Source organism: Anolis sagrei, chromosome 4, assembly GCF_037176765.1.
Source record: "Anolis sagrei isolate rAnoSag1 chromosome 4, rAnoSag1.mat, whole genome shotgun sequence".
Classification (NCBI taxonomy): Eukaryota; Metazoa; Chordata; class Lepidosauria; order Squamata; family Dactyloidae; genus Anolis; species Anolis sagrei.
The window spans coordinates 159,113,479-159,132,560 of NC_090024.1; the positions used below are offsets into that span (position 1 = coordinate 159,113,479).

Genomic DNA, 19,082 nt, shown 5'->3' on the forward strand with positions numbered 1-19,082 from the left:
ACCAATTTCAAATGTGCAAAAGTGTTCAAATGCTTTCTTCACTCTTTTTTTAATTGAGGAAGACTATTCCCCTGAAAACGTTGTTGAGTAAATATTAAGGAAATATTCAAAAGCCCATTTACTTCCTGTATAACTGTAAAGCACCTCTGGTTCATCCACATATACATGCTCAGTCACAGGAATGAACATAGCCAAGGAGGCCCGTTGACATTTACACAATACCAACTCTTTATTTTCATTCTGATTTGAACATCCCCTAAATATTAAAATATTTATAAAATATGAATTCATAGAAATGCCAATAAAACCTTTAAAAATGTGACTGCATAGAAATACCAATAACTGAAATTACTGATGATTTTCAGAGCAGCCTGGTTCTCATTTGCTCATATAGCAATCAAAATCAATTGTCCAAAGCTGTGTCATCACTAGTTTGCCAGTAATGGGCTCATGGGTACCAAATCCTAGTAAGAACCGATGAACTACTACAGAGTAAGAACTCTTAAGGGGCTCTTCAAAGATTTATTTTTCAAAGATTAAAAGAGATTTAAAATGTTGTGGTGGTTGTGGCTGCAAGTCATCTCTAGCTTATGATGTCCCTAAGACAAACTTATCACAAGGTTTCCTGAGGCTAAAAGTGTGCAGCTTACCCAAGGTCACCCAGTGGGTTTCATGACTGAGCAGTGATTCAAATCCTGTTCTCCAGAGATTTTGTCCAACTTTCAAACTGCTGCACTATGCTGGCTCCACTAAAAGTGACATTTCTATAGATCACCAACCCCAATGTGGTAGCTCTTGTATAATATTGAAAAAGAAGTAATGCCGCCAATGATCACAATACATATTGAAACGGTGTCCTTTGTTTGCTTGCTTTTCAGTCTGAAAACCGTCGAGATGATCTTATACCTTACTTCACTGTTGTGGCTCGGGCACTTAGGAGTGACAACAAAGATCAGGGCTACAATTTGTCCATGTACATGGACCATGAAAGCTACAATTTCCACATCAAAATGATTGCAAAAGAGCTTGCCAAAACTAAGTGGAGAGCCTGTTTTGATAGCCAGGTGTTGCCGTACAAATTCCAGGTAAATATTTTTCCCATTTATAGTTTTTGTTCTGTTTTTGCAATTTGAAATACATTTTCGGCAATGTCTCCACAATTTTTGTGAGAATGATCTTTAAAAAAAGAAATTACACAAAAGAACAGCTGTAGCAGCACAAAACAGCTGTGGCAGCACAACATGAGATATGAGTAAATGACTTTTAATTGGTTTGGGGTTACAAATCACTTCAGAGTGAAAGCCTCCTCATTTTTTCCAAGTCAATTGAATTCATGGCACTACCAGTAGTTCTCTGAAATATTTCAAAAATAAGTATATCAGCAGACCTGACTTATTCTTCTAACATGTATTCCTCCACAATTACAGAAAGAAGCTATTTTTGAGTTTGAGGCAGGAGGTAAATCTAAACTCTGACACAATCACCACTTGAAATCAAATAACTGAAGCTCAAACTGTCGCTTAACAAATCACAACTGGTATTATAAAGGGAGAGCAGGATTTCCTAAAGTTTAGGGTAGGCAGGAACCACAGTTATGTGTTGAAAGTAATAAGCGCCATCAAATTAGTAGATAAAACTTTCAGTTGGATTTATGTAAAAGATTGATTTAATGGGTCTACTCTAATAATGGTAATATTTTTAATGAATACTCAAATTCCAAACAAAAGGGGATTCCCATATGCCCATAATTAGAAAAATCTTGGATGGACAGCATTTTTGCAATTTGAGGTTCATTCTACATGAAACAATCACGTAGGAGTTTTCACAGAAAATTGCATTTTCTGCACATAAATGTTCTCTTCATTGCAGAAAATGTGATTCTGACCATTGTGTTCAGAACATTGTTTTCTATGGGAAAACCCCACATGTGGATTTTTGCACAATAAAACCTGAAATGCAGATAGAAAAACTGTTGAATTATTCATTCTTACCCGCAATAATGAAATTTACATAGATGTATATATCTAATTTACTCTAGTTCAGCCTACGGATAGAATTCATTTAACTGCCATTATCTTATAAACCATTGTATTGATCAAAATAGGAAACTAGGCTTCATTCCGATAAAATTATTTTTTTTGTTTTGCTCCTGCAAAAGAGTTCTATAAAGTGGGGTAAAGAATGTCGAGATTACAGCATTGAAATGAAAGCTTCCAAAGGCCAAGTTGCAAGACATGATGCCTTGCAAATGAACATGAAGTGGACAAAGCTTCCAGCCTTCATCAGGGAACAAGTAGCATGGTATACCAACCACAAAATTTCTTATTATCCTAGTTGCTGAACTTCTGGATTTGAAATAATTTAATTAAATTATCTTCTACATATCTTGATTTTATTAAGGGCTGTGGAATACCTTCCTGGTATTGCCTACCTTTCTGGCTTTACGGCAGTTTATGAGAAAAATCCTTCCCGTGAACTGATGCTGAGAATGATTGCAACAACTCCATATACAACTGCTATGATCTTTAAAATTCCTGGGGTACGTATCCAATATTCCCTCTTAAAATAATTGGAATGGTTTGATTTTTTGCTTTGAAGGATTAAATGAGTGGTAAATGAACAAATATGGATAGAGACATGATGTTTAAAAGATGAACTGCTGTGGGTACAGAGAGGGTCTTATTGGGGTATTAAGCTATTGTAAGAACTTTTGCACAAGGGGTTGTGCAAAGGTAGTTAGTCTAAACCTAACCAGATAATGGTCACTCCATGGCAACGGAACGATAGATAGTTCCTCCACTCCACTGCCATCTTCATCCCATCCCATGCAGAAGACCAAGTCCAGCATGTGTCCAGTGAAATGGGGCCAGATATCAGCTGGGACAGCCCCATAGTTGTCACGGCAGCCATGAAGTCCTGAGCCACTCCCGACAGGCTAGTCTCCGCAAGGGCATTCAAGTCCCCCAGCACCATGAACCGGTGGGACTCCAATGCCAAGCTAGAGACCAACCCAACTAGCTCAGGTAGGGAAGTGATCAAGGTGAACCCTCAAATTTATCCTGGCAGATAGGGAGTCATTGACATTTTTTCAACACGTTGGCACAAGCTTATGGCACCTTCTTTTGTGTCATCAGTGGCACAACGGTCAAATCTAGTATAACCCCTCTAGTATACATTTATAAAAAGTCCACACAAAATTTCCACAATTTTGAATGCATTATTACATGGCAAAAAGATGCCATACAATTATTACTATCTGAGAATTTTTATGTTTGTAGCTGTCTTCTACTTCACTATTCCTCTTGTTACTGGGAATCAATGCAAAAATGCTTTAATTTCTGTAAAGAGGTCTGCAGTTTGCACAGATTTATGTATTTATTTCAGACATTTATACCCTGTCCTTCTCTACTCCAGTGCGGCTTACAACGGCATCAGTTTGATGCTGGCAACATACAAAAATTATAGTAAAACCATTACACAATAAATAAACCATTAAGTTAAAATCCATTTAAAACATTATTTTAATGTTGTCCAGATGTTGTCAAACTACAACTCCTAGCAACTCTAGCCAATGTAGGCAATGAGTAGATATATGCTGGGAGTTGCAGTTCTGCAACCTTCTGAATTCCCATTTCTTCTGTAAAGGGATACTCAATTCCCACATCTGCTGCAAAGGATTTTTTTAAGCAGGAAGGAAGAGTAGTTTGCTCCCCAGGATCATCTCTTTTTCTGAAGGCCATAAAAATTCCATGATAGGCACACTTCAACTGTATTCTGTTATTTCTCTTTCTCCTCGTTAATATCAGGGATTGAGAACTCTTGATCTGTCATATGTTTATAGCCCACACAGTCTTTTGCCATCAGTCATACTGGATGGTTACTGTGAGAGCTGTCAGCCCAAATATCTGGAAGAGTAAAGGTTCTCTCACCTGTTATAGGTTAGTGGCTCTTCTAGCTGCTTCATTTAAAAATGCTTGATTGCTCTTGGAATATATTTTTTATTGACTTGTGGAGATGTGCTTTGATTAATTTTGCAGAAATGTTAAGATATTTTTTCCAAAGGTTTGTGGCCGACTTATGTGGATGGACAGTTAGTGGCATTTCTGTAGGAAAGGGATTACTTTTTTTCTTGAATTTACATATAGACTGAATCCATTTACTGAAAACTGTGAGAAGAAATTTTAAAGTGCATATGCTTTAGTCTTTTTGTTAAATGTTCAGTCAAGATGCCAGCTTTTGTCTTTAGCCACATTGATCCTAACATATTCAATATTTGCTTTCTAGGAAACCTTTTACAGAGATAGTCTCTGTACTCCATTTATTTTACCAGTTATCCCAGGTGCATATTATCAGCCTCCTCAAATAACCAGCTTCAACATTATAGATTTTGCTTCGTGGCTAGCCCAAGGAGATCAAGGTAAATGGATACTGTTTTACTTTAAGTCAGTATTTGGATTTATTACCTTTAGCTGTCTCTTAGCTTACTGTAGAATCATTGCTGCATACATCTGAGATTAGATCCAACCTTAGCTGCACTTCAGGTAAACTTCAGACCCCTTGAAATCATGAGTGCCTTCAATTCAAGCTATTTCAGTGTGTCTTCTCTAAGGCTGAATCCAAACTTCTATTTCCAACATTAAAACTTGAAAGTACAATCTTGTGCATGTCTGCTGAAAATAAAATATTTTAATGAGACTCTGGATGCATCTACATTGTAGACCAGTGGTTCTCAGCCTTCCTAATGCCACAACCCCTTAATACAGTTCATCATGTTATGTTTTTTGTTTTGTTTTTTTAGTGTCAGGAGTGACTTGAGAAACTCGCTTCTGGTTTGAGAAAATTGGCCGTCTACAAAAACGTTGCCCAGGAGATGCCCGGATGTTTTTTGATGTTTAACCATCCTTTTGGGAGGCTTCTCTCATGTCCTCAGATAGGGAGCTGAAGCTGACAAAGGGAGCTCATACATGCTCTCCACAGATTCAAACCTACGACCTGTCGGTCTTCAGTCCTGCCGGCACAAGGTTTAACCCATTGCACCACCAGGGGTCCATCATGTTGTGGGGAGCCCCAACCATAAAATTATTTTAGTTGCTACTTCATAACAGAAATTTTGCTATTGTTATGAATCGTAATGTAAATATCTGATGTGTAGAATGTATTTTCATTCTCTGGACCAAATTTGGCACAAATACCCAATACACAGAAATCTGAATACCGGTGGGGATTTCTTTTGTTATCTGGGAGCTGTCATTGCTGGGATTTATAGTTCGTTCGGAACTCCACCAACCATGGAATTGAACCGAACTTGGCACACAGAACTCCCATGACCAATAGAAAATGCTGGAAGGGTTTGGTGTGCATTGACCTTGAGTTTGGAAGTTGTAGTTCATCTACATCCTGTGGACTCAAACAGTGATGGATCTGGACCAAACTTGACACAGATATTCAATATGCCCAAATATGAACACCGGTGGAGTTTGGGGCAAATAGACCTTGACATTTGGGAGTTGTAGTTGCTGGAATTTATAGTTCACCTACAATCAAAGAGCATTCTGAACCCCACAAATGACAGAAGTAGGCCAAACTTCCCACACAGAACACCCATGACCAACAGAAAATACTGTGTTTTGTGATGGACTTCAGCAATCCCTCTGACACCCCCCCCCCCGACACCCCCCCCCCCCCGGGTCTCAACCTCCAGGTTGAGAAACACTCTTGTAGACTTAATGCAGTTTGATATCGCTTAAACTGTCTAGGTGCAAAAATACGAAATTTTGGGAGTTTAGCTTTCTCTGCCAAAGGGTGCTGTGCCTCACTGAACTACATATCTTATGATCCCACAGCACTGAGTTAAAGTGCTATCAAACTGCATTCATGCTGCACTATCGATGTACCCTTAATAAAATAAACATTTGCCATTTGTACAGTTTTCTTGCTTGTCTGTAGCTGCTGGGGTTCACTGTTGAACAAAACATGGGATCATATCCAGTCTTTCTTCCCATGGGGACTTAAGGCAGCTAACAATCCCACACTTTAGTCATAGTTTAAAAAGCTCAATACATAAGTTAAAAACAATTAAATAGTACAGTGTGGTAAAAACAGATTAAAATATAATGAATACACTTGAAACAGCCTTTTAAAACTCACAGTCACCCCCCAAATCCCACCCATGCCAGTTCATTACAGCTACCAATCACCAGTTTAGCACAGGAACCACTTCCTTGAAATTAAGTGGAAAGAAGTGATAGATTCATCAGCATTGGAAGGAATGAAACCTGTGTCGAAGAGGAGAAAAGCTTTCTAGACTTTTTCCCTACTAGTCACTGGGTAATTGGTGCTATGTTCATTGATGCATCTCCCAGTGATGGTGTTTATTCTCTTTGCAGCTGTATGTGAGGTGGGTGAAAACAGGATTGTAACTTTTGATGGCAAGATATTCAACACTACACTCAAAAGCCAGGATTGTGACCTACTAGTGGTTCAGGATTGCAACAAAAGTGTCAGTTATCACCCAAAATTTCGTATATGGACAAGAAAACCAGATCTTGAACTTCCAAGGGAGATTCACCTCGATTTGAATACTGTGTAAGTTTTATCATCTGCAAAGGCTTTTTATGATGAAAATAATTATTAAACTGTAGTTTTCTGTATTTCCTTAGGACGCCTTCAAAACGATTATATAAAGTATTTCTATTTCTATGACCTAAATCTACTTGTTAGCCCTATTAAATCCATTGATGGATATGGTGGATATTTGATGAAATAGTCAATGCTTGCCTAAATCGCACTGATTCAGTTATTGTTTTTTAATTGAGTCTAGCAAATGGATTTGGGCCTATGAACTGAGATCTTTCTTATTAATCTGAAATCCAGTGTTTTGCATGCAATATATTTTTGGAACAGTAGAATTAGAATTTAATGACTATTGGGTTGTTTTTTGTGTAAGACTTCAATGATTAAATCTCAATGAATCCACACAATTTACTAGACCAGGGAATGCAAATGTGGGGCTACATCATTCTGCATCCTTCAACTTTGAAAATCCTCATGGGGAGTTTCAATAGTAACTAGAAGGCTACATAATTCCCACTTCTGCATTAAATGATCAAGACTGAGATGGAAAATGTTTGGATGAACATTTTCCAGTAGCCAGAACAAATTAAATTATTTAAAAGGTGAGCATGAAGTTTGCGTTGGAGATATTTACGCAGAAGTTTGTTGAACACCAGGGGAAACTATTTTTATGTGACATGTTTCTATAAACAGGAATTAGTTCTGTCATATGAACATCAATACTGTTCCATTATCTGGGCAGAAGCCACTAGGGGGCACTAGAGAGAGAAGAATAGTTCATTTTATGGGGGTGGAGGTAGGTTGAAGGAGGAAAACCATTTCCCCCTGTTTTCCTGTTAATCGTTCCACCCATGTCCCGTTGTGGAAACAACTTTCGTTTATGATATTGAAAGGGGGAGAAATCAATGAAAAAGGGAGAAATTGTATTCCTCCTTCAACCCCCTGTCCCCACCCCCCACCCCTTGTGGCTTCCACCAGGATAATGAAACAGTAACTGAAAATCTATGAATATATTGTTATTCTTATTGTGTGTAATCATTCCATTTTTTTATATGGCACTTTGCAAGGGAGTTTATTACATGAGGCAGAGAAGTGGCAATTACAACTGGACGTCTTGGACTTATCACATGACTGTGCTCCTTTCTTGCCACTCTCCTAGTGGAAACTATTAGAAAATGTTTCTTTTACAAATGGATGCCATTAGCAGATTCTCCGTTTTTGTAAAAGAAATGTTTTCCAGGAGTTTTGCCTTCAGGAGAGTGGCAGGAAAGGAGCCATATGATGTGATGAATCCAAGTCAAAGACATTGCTGCTCTACTAATTGCAATGTACCTGCCTTGTGTGATAAATTCTCCAGAAAAATGAGAATACATGGCTTTAAGTGGGGAAAATAATAGAAGAAAGTGGAGGAAATGCAGGTAGCATGGGAAGGAAAAAACATTCATTTGTTACAGTTGAACATAGAAGAGGTCCTATCCTATGGCTCTTAGAACTGTGTTCCTCTTGTATGAGTAGGCAGTGCTCTGATCACAAGGAAATCTGAGACTTCCCTGTTACAGGATCTCCAAGAAGATCTATACCTTCATCATTCCAACATCAGTGCTTAAATATACAAGAGGAAAAGCAGGGATTTAGCCAAAACACAATAGCCTCTGGATTGAGAAGTATTTATATTAGCTTTGGAGATTTGAGAAAAATAAATAAATCAGGCTGGAAAGGGGAAAAAAATTAAAACTACCATCTTTTTTTATTTCTGTCCTGCCAACTGTTCTTTTAATATAAAGAGTATTCTGGTCTCATATTGATCTGTAGGTTGTTTCTTTGTTAGATTTAGATAGAGTAGAATATTAGGCTGAGACAGTGGTTGCAAAGGCTTCATGGAAATGGGCTGGAACATGCTAAGGGGTACCACTCTTTGTTGGCACATTACCTCACAATATGGCACAAGGCCTTGAGGGTGTCTGTTGGAGTTCAAGGTCGTGCCAGATTTTTTGACTTAGAATTTGAGTATGGATACCTTTTCTGCATGATTTTCAAGGTCTCTTTTTCATATTGTATCAGTGAAAGGCATCTTCCCTGGTTGTTTGATCTCCACAAAATCAGTTGAACCTAGTTTTTTTAAATTAAAATTTTCTTAAAATTTACAAACATGATAAATACACACAGTACACATAACACACATGACATCCACATTACAACATGTAAAGCATCCCTCTTTCCCCCATCCTACACAAACCCTTATCCAACACACCCATGCACCCTGGACCTTGGCTTCCATCCCTAGTCACTGTGGTACTTATGATATTACTTGTTTAACCTTCTGTCAACTTTGCCCATAAATTCCTCTTGGGACTGTTTATGATACATTTATTTAACTCTCCTTCCAGATATGCAATTGCCCATTCCCATGTCTTTAGGCACTCTTAATTGAACCTAATTTTTCAACATGACTTAATTGTATGGTCATTATGACTCTAAAAATAACTGGATAGTGTTAGAAAAAAATGTCAAAATAGAGAAACTGTAAAAAAAAAAAAAACAACCAATAAGGCATTTCCCAATTGGCATGACCAAGTTATATGAGTAGTGACTGACAAATATATCAAAAACAATGGCTTACATGTTTTAGGCTATTATTGTACATCAGTTTTATTGTATGCCTACACTATCTGGCCTTACAATACTGTACAACTGAGTCACAGAATCCTGTCTGTATATGATTCAGTTACTTTCTGGAATCTGTATGAGTTCAGATCGATGTGATGCCATGAGTACTTTGTCATAACATTGTCCACTCCTGCAAAGCACAACAGAAGGAGCATTACTTTGATTTTTTTAAAGTGGGGGTTGTGAAGAACACATTAATGCTTATTATTAAGATCAAGATTTTTGTTTGTCACCTTATAACAATATATGTATATATTGCTTTTCCCAATCCCAAAGGTATATCAAAGTTTTACCTTCACTGGATGCGTATATTGTGCTGTTAAATGGCAAACAAGTACTAGTGGACAAATTGATGCATGAAGATTCTGCAGGTATTTACTTTTAGTTCATACTTTCCACTTTTAGTCACAATTTTAATTGCCTAAGTAGGTCTATAGCTGGGATGGATAACAAATCTGATTGGCAAAGCATGGGAAAATTTTATATCCTACATAAAAGTATTTTTCCAAACAAAAAATAAAGATGTTCAATGAATCAATAAAGCTGTGACTCCCATTATGTAAATTGGACATTGTACCTATTCACTAGATAGACCAATTTGGGTGGTTCAGCTAGTACAGGGTCTTGTGATGCAATTTGAAAGTATCTCAGACATCTAATGAGGAAAAAACACAATTCTGTATCTGTTGCCATTCAGTTTGCCACAAGCATGAAAAAATGTAAAAGTGTTATATGTAAATAATATTTATGTATGTTTTGGTGTTTTGTTGAAAAGTATAACTGTTTTAGATGTGGGAAAGCCATTCAAAACTATCCCATCTATTTGCAGCAAAAATTAAAATTTACAGAGATAACACAACTATTGCCATTGAAGCTCCAGAGCATGGCCTAATGAATGTGACATATGATCGTACCCTGCTGAAAGTAAGTCCACTGGCTTATTCCTTTTGCTTCTCTCCTTAAATGTATTACATTATATCTACAGCAAACATTTATTATCAATGCAGGTCACTGTTGCTTCAAGGATGAAAGGTCATACCTGTGGACTCTGTGGAGACAACAATGGAGAACAAAGAAATGAAGGTCTGATGCCAAATAAGGAGCTGGCTTTAAATTCCATTGATTATTTTCGATCTTGGTCATCGCCAGACAACTGTGCTTCAGGTCAGTTAAATCTGGAAACTGTAGCAGCAACAAATATCTTCCAAGCTTCCCTGAAAGCAGAACCTCCCCTATATGTTAAAAATTCCAAAGTCTCTTAAGTGTCTTAAAGTCCTGTAACACCTTGTTTTTTGACATGGAAGCACTACAGAGCTTTCACAGTTCTCACAAGCTGGTCATCCTCCTAGGCAATTATCTCTTTGCTACTCCCTGGTAGAACTGACTCTGATAAATGTAGCCTAACATAGTATATCATTAACCTTTGGTTTTCCTGGAGGAGAACCCACATCCCTCAGCTGCATTGCCCAAATAGTGAGAGAGCCCATTATCACACTCTTTTCACCAATTCATCATCATATCTGAATGAAATATCTAGTTCAATGTACATGTTTTTCAACTGGACCAATCCAACTGTAGTTGGATGAACTGCTTCTCAGTATGGGACAAACAAATCTATTCTAGCTTGGATGGCAATTGATCCACAAATAATATTGTGGATAATACAATGAGTGCCCAAATATTTGTTTTATTTTTTTATAAACCCTAAAATGACCATAATGGAAATAGGAATTCTATAATAGTTTTTTTAATCGTGTATCTGTCCATTTAATTATTTGGGATTAAATTCAATTATCAGGCCCAACTAGACCAGACAATGGGTTTTCACTAAATCAATTTTAGTAATTGATTTAGTAAGTCTGTTTTAGCTGAACAATTAAATGTAGATCTTGGATTTACATTGTAATTCTTAATATGTTCATTTCCTAAAACAACTTGTGATCCTTATAATTGCTTTGAATTCTTTTCTAACAGAAAGGGAACCAACATCATCTGAGTCTGAGAAGGCAGAGACAGCATAACTCTGAGTGACAACAAGAACATCTTGAAAACTGCGATTACAAGCTTCTTAACTATGAAACTTTGATACTCAAAGCAACTGGACAGCTACACAAGAAACATAAAAGACTATAATTATTGTTAATATGAACTAATTTAAATTAAATGTATTGTGCACCCATTGTCATTCATAATAAACACATGTTTAATAAATAATTATTTTATATTGTTTCTTATTCCTAAAATAAGAAGACTAAAATATATTGGAATCATTCATTGTTTAAGAGTCTCCATGAAAGGAGCTTACACCACACTCCAAGGTGAGTTCTGTTGCTGAAGAGCTTTTACAGTCAGGAAGTTCTTAATGTTCAAGTGGAATCCCCTTTCCTGTATTTGAACCCATTGCTCCAAGTCCTTGTTTCCATGGCAGCAGAAAACGAGGCTGCTCCCTCTTCCTTATGGCATCCTTTGAAAACAATGGCAATCATATCTCCTCTCAATCGTCTCTTCTACAGGCTAAACATTTAAGATGCTCCTCATAGGGTATGCTCTCCAGACCTTAGATCATTTAGTTAGCCTCCTCTGGACCCCTTCCAACTTGACAATATCTCTTTTAAACTGTGCTGCCCAGTGAGGTCTAACTGAAGCAGAATAGAGAGGCATCATGACTTCCATCAATCTAGACATTATAAACTTTTTTATTGTATTTTTAGCTGCTGCATCACACTGTTGACTAATGTTCAACTTGTTTTCCATGAAGACTCCAAGATCTTTTTCACATGGATTGTTGTCAAGCCAGGAGGCACCCGACCTGTGTATTTGCATTTAATTTTTTTCTGCCTATGTGTAATATCTCATATTTCCCCTCATTGAAATTCATTTTGTTAATTTTGGCCAACTCTCTAATCTGTTAAGATGTTTTTGAATTCTGATCATGTCTTCTGGAGCATGAGCTATCCCGCCCAAATTTGGAGTCATCTGCAAACTTGATAAGCTTGCCCTTCTTGGTCCAGAATCAAATCTTGTGACACTCCACTAGTCATTTGTTTCCCAGAGGAAGATGAACTATTGGTGAGCACTGTTTGGCTTCAGTCGCTCAACCAATTACAAATCCACCTAACAGTAGTGTTGTCTAGCCCACATTTGACTAGTTTGATGGGAAGAAGATCATGGAGGACTGCAATGCCTTCATACTGCTCCTGATGGCTTAGGTTTCCAAGCAGGACTTAGATGTGAGGGCGATCTGGCTATGACATCTGTCACCCCATTGATCGCCGGGGTTGATTCGGCGGATCTGGCTGGCTAGGCGGGTGTCCCCTTCCTCCCTCACCACTCCATGTGCTTCCCACCCGAAGTTGTGCACTCGGTGGAAGAGGACGATATCCCAGGCATAGAAAGAGTGTATCAAGGTCTCTAGTCTTTGGTCCCAGGTATACAATAGCTGTGCTCCCCTGCTAGAACCTCCAAACAAGCTCAAGCAGGACTTTTTACAGAACTCTGGTCCCTCGTCTGAAAACACCTCATTTTCTCCTTTATGTTTCTGAGAATTGACTGTTGTTGACACTCTGGCTCTCTGCTACTGGATGACTTGGCTGAAGCTTCTCCACCCCTCAAACATAGAACCTCAAACACAAGGCTGCAAACACTAGGCCTCAAGTAGAGGTATCAAAGTACTAGACACCTGTATAACCACAAAGCCTTAAAAACAAACACACCACCTTAAACAAGCACCCAGCCTGTACGCGGATGATGTCCAACTCTGTCACTCCTTTCCACCTGCTACTAAGGAGGCTGTTCAGGTCCTGAACTGGTGCTTGGCCGCTGTAACGGTCTGGATGAGGGCTAACAAATTGAAATTGAATCCAGACAAGACAGAGGTACTCCTGGTCAGTTGTAAGGCTGAACAGGGTATAGGGTTACAGCCTGTGTTGGACGGGGTCACACTCCCCCTGAAGACGCAGGTTCGCAGCTTGGGTGTGATCTTGGACTCGTCGCTGAGCCTGGAACCCCAGGTTTCAGCGGTGACCAGGGGAGCATTCGCACAGTTAAAACTTGTGCGCCAGCTGCGCCCGTACCTTGGGAAGTCTGACTTGGCCATGGTAGTCCACGCTCTGGTTACATCCCGCATAGACTACTGCAACACTCTCTACGTGGGATTGCCTTTGAAGACTGCTCGGAAGCTTCAAATGGTCCAGCGCTCGGCAGCCAGGTTGCTAACAGGAGCGGCACTCAGGGAGCATACTACTCCTCTGTTGCGCCAACTCCACTGGCTACCAGTTTACTACCGGGCACAATTCAAAGTGCTGGCTTTAGCCTATAAAGCCCTAAACGGTTCTGGCCCTACTTACCTCTCTGAACGCATCTCCTCCTATGAACCAACTAGGACACTAAGATAATCTGGGGAGGCCCTGCTCTCGGTCCCGCCTGCATCACAAGCGAGCTTGGCGGGGATGAGAGACAGGGCCTTCTCAGTGGTGGCCCCTCGGCTGTGGAATGCCCTGCCTGCAGATATCAGATTGGCCCCTTCCCTGCTGGCGTTTCGGAGGAAAGTGAAGACCTGGCTGTTCGAACAAGCATTTGATTGAACAGTGTAATTGAATATAGGAATACGGAATAATGGATGATGAGACTGGATTCTGATTTTACTGTTGAGGCGCTAATGATTGTTATACTGATGTTAATGATTTATGTGATAATTGTTTTTAACTGCCCTATACTTGTTTTGTGATATTTTGTACTGATGTTGTTCACCGCTTTGAGTCGTCTGAGGGCTGAGAAAAGGGGTATAGAAATAAAGTAAATAAATAAATAAATAAATAAATAAATAACACTTTAGAAATAAAACGCCAACATCCCCTAATTTTGTAATGAGTTTTGAAACATTTGTTTCACTGATTGCACAGCCCTAATCTTTACCATCCAAAAATTGATTTAGCATGTCTATTTCTGGTGGGATTATCAGTTAGATGCTGGCCTCCAGAAGGAGTTTCAGGTATAATGTTAATATAAATTTAATAGGAAATGTGTGTGTGTGTGTGTGTGCCCCCTGTATTTTGTTTTAATTTTTTCCTGATAATATTTTTGAGATTGAAGGCCCAAGTAGAATCTCATTCTTCTGGCCACCCCCAAAGTACCCAAGGTCATGTCCAACTTACCAGATGTGCTGCTTAAACAGTTTTTAGATCACACAACATTATAAGTGCCATTATTGGTGAAAGCATCCATAGCGGCTCTCAAAATACAATGTCCTTTTTTCAATATTTTGAAATGTTCAAATTTATTCTGCCTTGAAATGGTACAGTGAATTCCCAACCACCATTACTAAGCCTTCACTTCCCTTGAAGAGAGGTTTTATCTCCCTCAGTTTTATATCAGTTCTAAAGCTGTCACTGGCATTATCCTATCAGATGCAAAAGTTTGTAAAACTTCATCTGTCCTTTTCTTAATACTTTGAAGACAGCCCCTCAGCATCATAATATAAATGCTGCTGAAATGCAGCAGTGAAACAGTGCAATTGTTTCACATTATTGTGGTTTGTCTCTGGAGTCTGCCATGAAGAAGGCAACTATTTGATTTTCATTCTGCTTACATCAATGGGAAAACACTATCCAATGACATGGTTCAATCAAAGGCAAAACTGGTGCATTTGGAATGAATGTAACCTGGAAATCATAGCGGCAGCCAACTGGCTCCAAAAGAGAGGTGAGGCGAGCATGCTGAGAGAAAAGAACAATGACGCAGCACTTGTTTGGTTTTGCCTTTGGTAGCACAGAGAGTGGCAGACGTCCATTTTTTGTCACACAAAGCTCTGTTCCAAAAGTGGCTTCAAATAGATTGGAGCTGAAGAGCAAGGTGGGGGTAGTGGGAATACTGGCTGGGACAGTACTGCTTTCTTCTCTTTCATTTGGGACACAGGTTTGACATATCTCATATTATTTCCATTTTTGAAAAGCTGCTTTCATTTTTTTGTTGGCTATTCTGAAGACAAGAACTCACGTTCATTAGTGGCCCCCTACTGAGATGGCTGAGCATCTATTACAAGGCAGATAAGACTGAAAGATACTATTCACTATGAAATTCAAACATAATGAAATTTGTGCCTTCAGCCAGATGAAGGAAAGAACAAACTTACATGAAAATGTATCTTCCAACAATCCCCTTAAAATGATATAAATGTTAGAAGTATTGGTACAATTGTACTTTTAAAGTTAATATATGACTTGAATCCATATGAAGGACCGTATCTCTCTCTATGAACCTGCTAGGAATCTACAATCCTCGGGCGGGGGGGCTCTCTGTCCCACCACCACCTGCTCTAGCACATTTGGTGGGAACAAGAGAGGGGGCCTTTTTGGTAGCTGCTCCCAGACTTTGGAACTCCTTCCCAAGAGAGACAAGGATGGCCCTATCCCAGCTTTCGGAAGACCTTTCTGTGCCAGCAGGCATTTGGGAGGATGATAAGGGAAGTTGCTAGGGTGGTTGTGGCATGAGTTGGGGAAGATATTTAGTTTCAAATGTTATTTTAATTGTACAAGTATTTTATTCTATCTTAACTGTGTTTTAACTTATATCCATGACACCAATTCAATTGATTTTTAAAAATTGTTGGACATAAGTGGGAGATAAGTGTGGATTTGGTAAGATTAAGAAAATAGGCCTTCTCAAATTGAGAAAAAATGTAAGTGGAATATTATTATCTGTTTGTTCTATTTAACCTGGTGGGATTGTCATTGAGATTTGTATCATTCTACTCAGGTTTACAAGAATAATTTTTTTAAAAAACACCTCCACCCCATGCCATCCCCAGGTTAGGACCTTTAATGGCAATTACCTCTAAACTTCTTCACACATTTGTTCTGTGAAATTCACATCCACAAGATGAAGGTATGCCTGCCAACAAGGAACTCTCTCCAGAGTTCATGTACAATGACTACACTCTGGGTATTACTCTGAGTGGGAAAAAACACACAAAAGCTTCAGAGCTCTGGACCTTGAACAGAACTGCATTTCTAGTGTAGCCAGACTCATTTGTTTCCAGAGACACAAGACTCTTGGGAGTGGGAGTATGACACCATATAAGCTGCCAACATAGCTGCGAGATCAGCTAAGAACACCCAAGTGTAAATATGAGGCCTTGCAGCCATGCTGACAGACCACTTCTGTTCCAAGGTCTAGACTTTGGCTGCATCCACTCATTTAATAATCATTGAGCTCAGTGGATTGATGGGTTTACTTAATGAGTACGAATGTATAGGATAGTGCTATTTAAAAAAAAACCTGCACCTCACATCTAAATACCTGTAGGAGGTTATATCTTATCACTAATTCCTGATTGAGGTGTAGAGTGGAAGAATATATTGTCCAGATAGATCATATTCAACTGACAGATATCAGGCCCTAGTCTGTAATCATTACACAGCCTAGCAAAAAAGTTCTCTCTCTCTCTCTCTCTCTCTCTCACACACACACACACACACACAGTATTAGACATTTCCATTTTTCTACACACATACAAAGTGGAAAGGTATAAAAGTCAGGTAAGAAAAAAAGAGGGAAGGTGGGGATAGTTTATTTATCATGTCAGGGGCAACCAGACAATTGTATTACATTTCTAACAGAACTAAACAAACAAACAGACAAAACACAAAATTTGCAAGTTTGGTAGTTGATTAAATGTCCTTTGACCAGTATCTGGCCACTTGGAGTGCCTCTGGTGTTGCCGCAAGAAGGTCCTCCATTGTGTATGTGGCAGGGCTCAGGTTACATTGCATCAGGTGGTCTGTGGTTTGTTCTTCTCCACACTCGCATGTCGTGGATTCCACTTTGTAGCTCCATTTCTTAAGGTTGGCTCTGCATCTTGTGGTGCCAGAGCGCAGTCTGTTCAGCGCCTTCCAAGTTGCCCAGTCTTTTGTGTGCCCAGGGGGGAGTCTCTCATTTGGTATCAGCCAATGGTTGAGGTTCTGGGTTTGAGCCTGCCCCTTTTGAACTCTCGCTTGCTGAGGTGTTCCAGCGAGTGTCTCTGTAGATCTTAGAAAACTATTTCTTGATTTAAGTTGTTGACGTGCTGGCTGATACCCAAACAAGGGATGAGCTGGAGATGTCACTGCCTTGGTCTTTTCACTATTGGCTGCTACTTCCCGGCAGATGTCAGGTGGTGCAATACCGGCTAAACAGTGTAATTTCTCCAGTGGTGTAGGGCGCAGACACCCCGTGAGGGATAGTGAAGTTATTGTTAGTAAATTAAGTCTTGACCTTGTATGCTACAGTGCAATGAGGGGCTTTGGACCATAATGAAATGTTGAATTATCCCTCTTGACAAAAATCTAATATTTCAAGGGGGGTGAAGGGGTAGAAGAAAAGCCAATGTACATAATTATGGTAATTACATCTAATTCTTCATTTCCATTAAACTTATTTTCATTACTTAAAGTATTTGAAAATTCATATATATCCTCTATAACAAAGAAGTGATATTATCAGTTAGTTTTAAATCTGATGGTCGTTTCTTCTTGTATCTTTTTGTATTATCTCATATTGTTCTTCATTCTTCTTTTCCGTCCTTCTGTAAAAGATCATCTTGATTGTTCTTGTCAGATTGTTTCTTTTAAATCTTTATGTAATTCTAATTATTACCTAAGAGATCTACAAATTCAAGATAATCTGTTAGTAAGTTAATGTTGTATAGACAAAATTTGCTATGTATCATTAAAACTATTTTTCCCCTTACCATTGCACAAAGCTTATTTATTTCTATGTAAGCATTTTAATCTCTTTAAGAGGTGTTAAATCATCAAATTTCAAAATCTCCAAAGTGGGGGGTAGATATGTTACACAAAATTTGTATTTTTATAGCAACATTCCAAATCTAATTAAAAATCTATTGTCTTGAATAGATTGCATCAGCTCTGGTTTCTTAGGTTTGGTTATCTTGGGGTCTTTCCAGGCAGGCTCTATATCCCAGGATCTGATCCCAGGTTTTCAGCTTTAAACTGGATTATATGAGTCCTCACTGCCAGATAATCTGGGATAAACAGAAAACCTTTGAGCATTTCCTGAGATATAAGGCCTGTCTGGAAGGACCCTTGATTTTCTATGGGTGAGCAGATGATGACTGATAGATGGCATATGTTCTGTATCTCAAAAACTAGAGTTTAGGGAGAAAGTGTTACTATTTTTGGAATCAGCATGCCAAATATATCCAGAAACAGGTCTAACATTTGATGCACCAAAATGTGTCTTGGCCAGTGTTACTATTCATTCCCAGGTAGAAACAGTTGGGAAACTCCATAAGAAATAACAATAGACTCGTGAGAATCTTGCATAGTTTTCTCACAGTATTGAAACATCCCAAAGTGCTATAAAGGAATTAATCTTAGTGAAAAATAAACAGAAACCTATTTCCAGTGCAGAAAAAAAACTTTTCCATGCAGGAAACTTTTTATTCCATGTCAACAAAAATTCCCCACAAGCTTTCAGGACATTCAAATACTGATAAAATATTGTAAAAGAATATTCATTTTCCTGCATTGGGGGGGGGGGGTACTTATCTTCATATACAAGTGCAAAATTGTTGTAGATTTACATTCCTACAGTCCAAAATTGAGTAGAAGAAAAAAAAAGCAAATGCTGATCTAACTGTAGATTTTGAATGATTATTAAGATAAAATTTTCAGTCTAATCCAAAATCCAAAGTAATGCTAATACTAGTGAGATGTTACAGAAATCAGATGGGAAAACGTAGACCCCATCTACACTGCCTTACTGTTATTAGCTGAATTATATGAGTCTACATATGACACTGCATTATATGTAGATGGGGCCATAATTCCTCCTCCTATTTCTCA

The 19,082-nt window shown here is 38.6% G+C and overlaps 1 protein-coding gene across 2 annotated transcripts in view; it reads left to right on the forward strand.

Moving 5' to 3' along the window:
- Nucleotides 1-11,435, forward strand: part of LOC132774073 (vitellogenin-1-like) — a 51,630-nt gene extending 40,195 nt beyond the window's left edge. For both annotated transcript variants that reach the window (XM_060773794.2, XM_067467809.1), the window contains 9 exons: nt 879-1,085; nt 2,159-2,301; nt 2,401-2,539; nt 4,285-4,417; nt 6,387-6,585; nt 9,517-9,611; nt 10,070-10,164; nt 10,248-10,404; nt 11,215-11,435. In XM_060773794.2, coding sequence (XP_060629777.2) covers nt 879-1,085; nt 2,159-2,301; nt 2,401-2,539; nt 4,285-4,417; nt 6,387-6,585; nt 9,517-9,611; nt 10,070-10,164; nt 10,248-10,404; nt 11,215-11,261 — 1,215 coding nt within the window. In that variant the 3' untranslated portion in view covers nt 11,262-11,435. The remainder of the gene's footprint in view (nt 1-878; nt 1,086-2,158; nt 2,302-2,400; nt 2,540-4,284; nt 4,418-6,386; nt 6,586-9,516; nt 9,612-10,069; nt 10,165-10,247; nt 10,405-11,214) is intronic.
- The last annotated feature ends 7,647 nt before the right edge of the window (nt 11,436-19,082 follow it).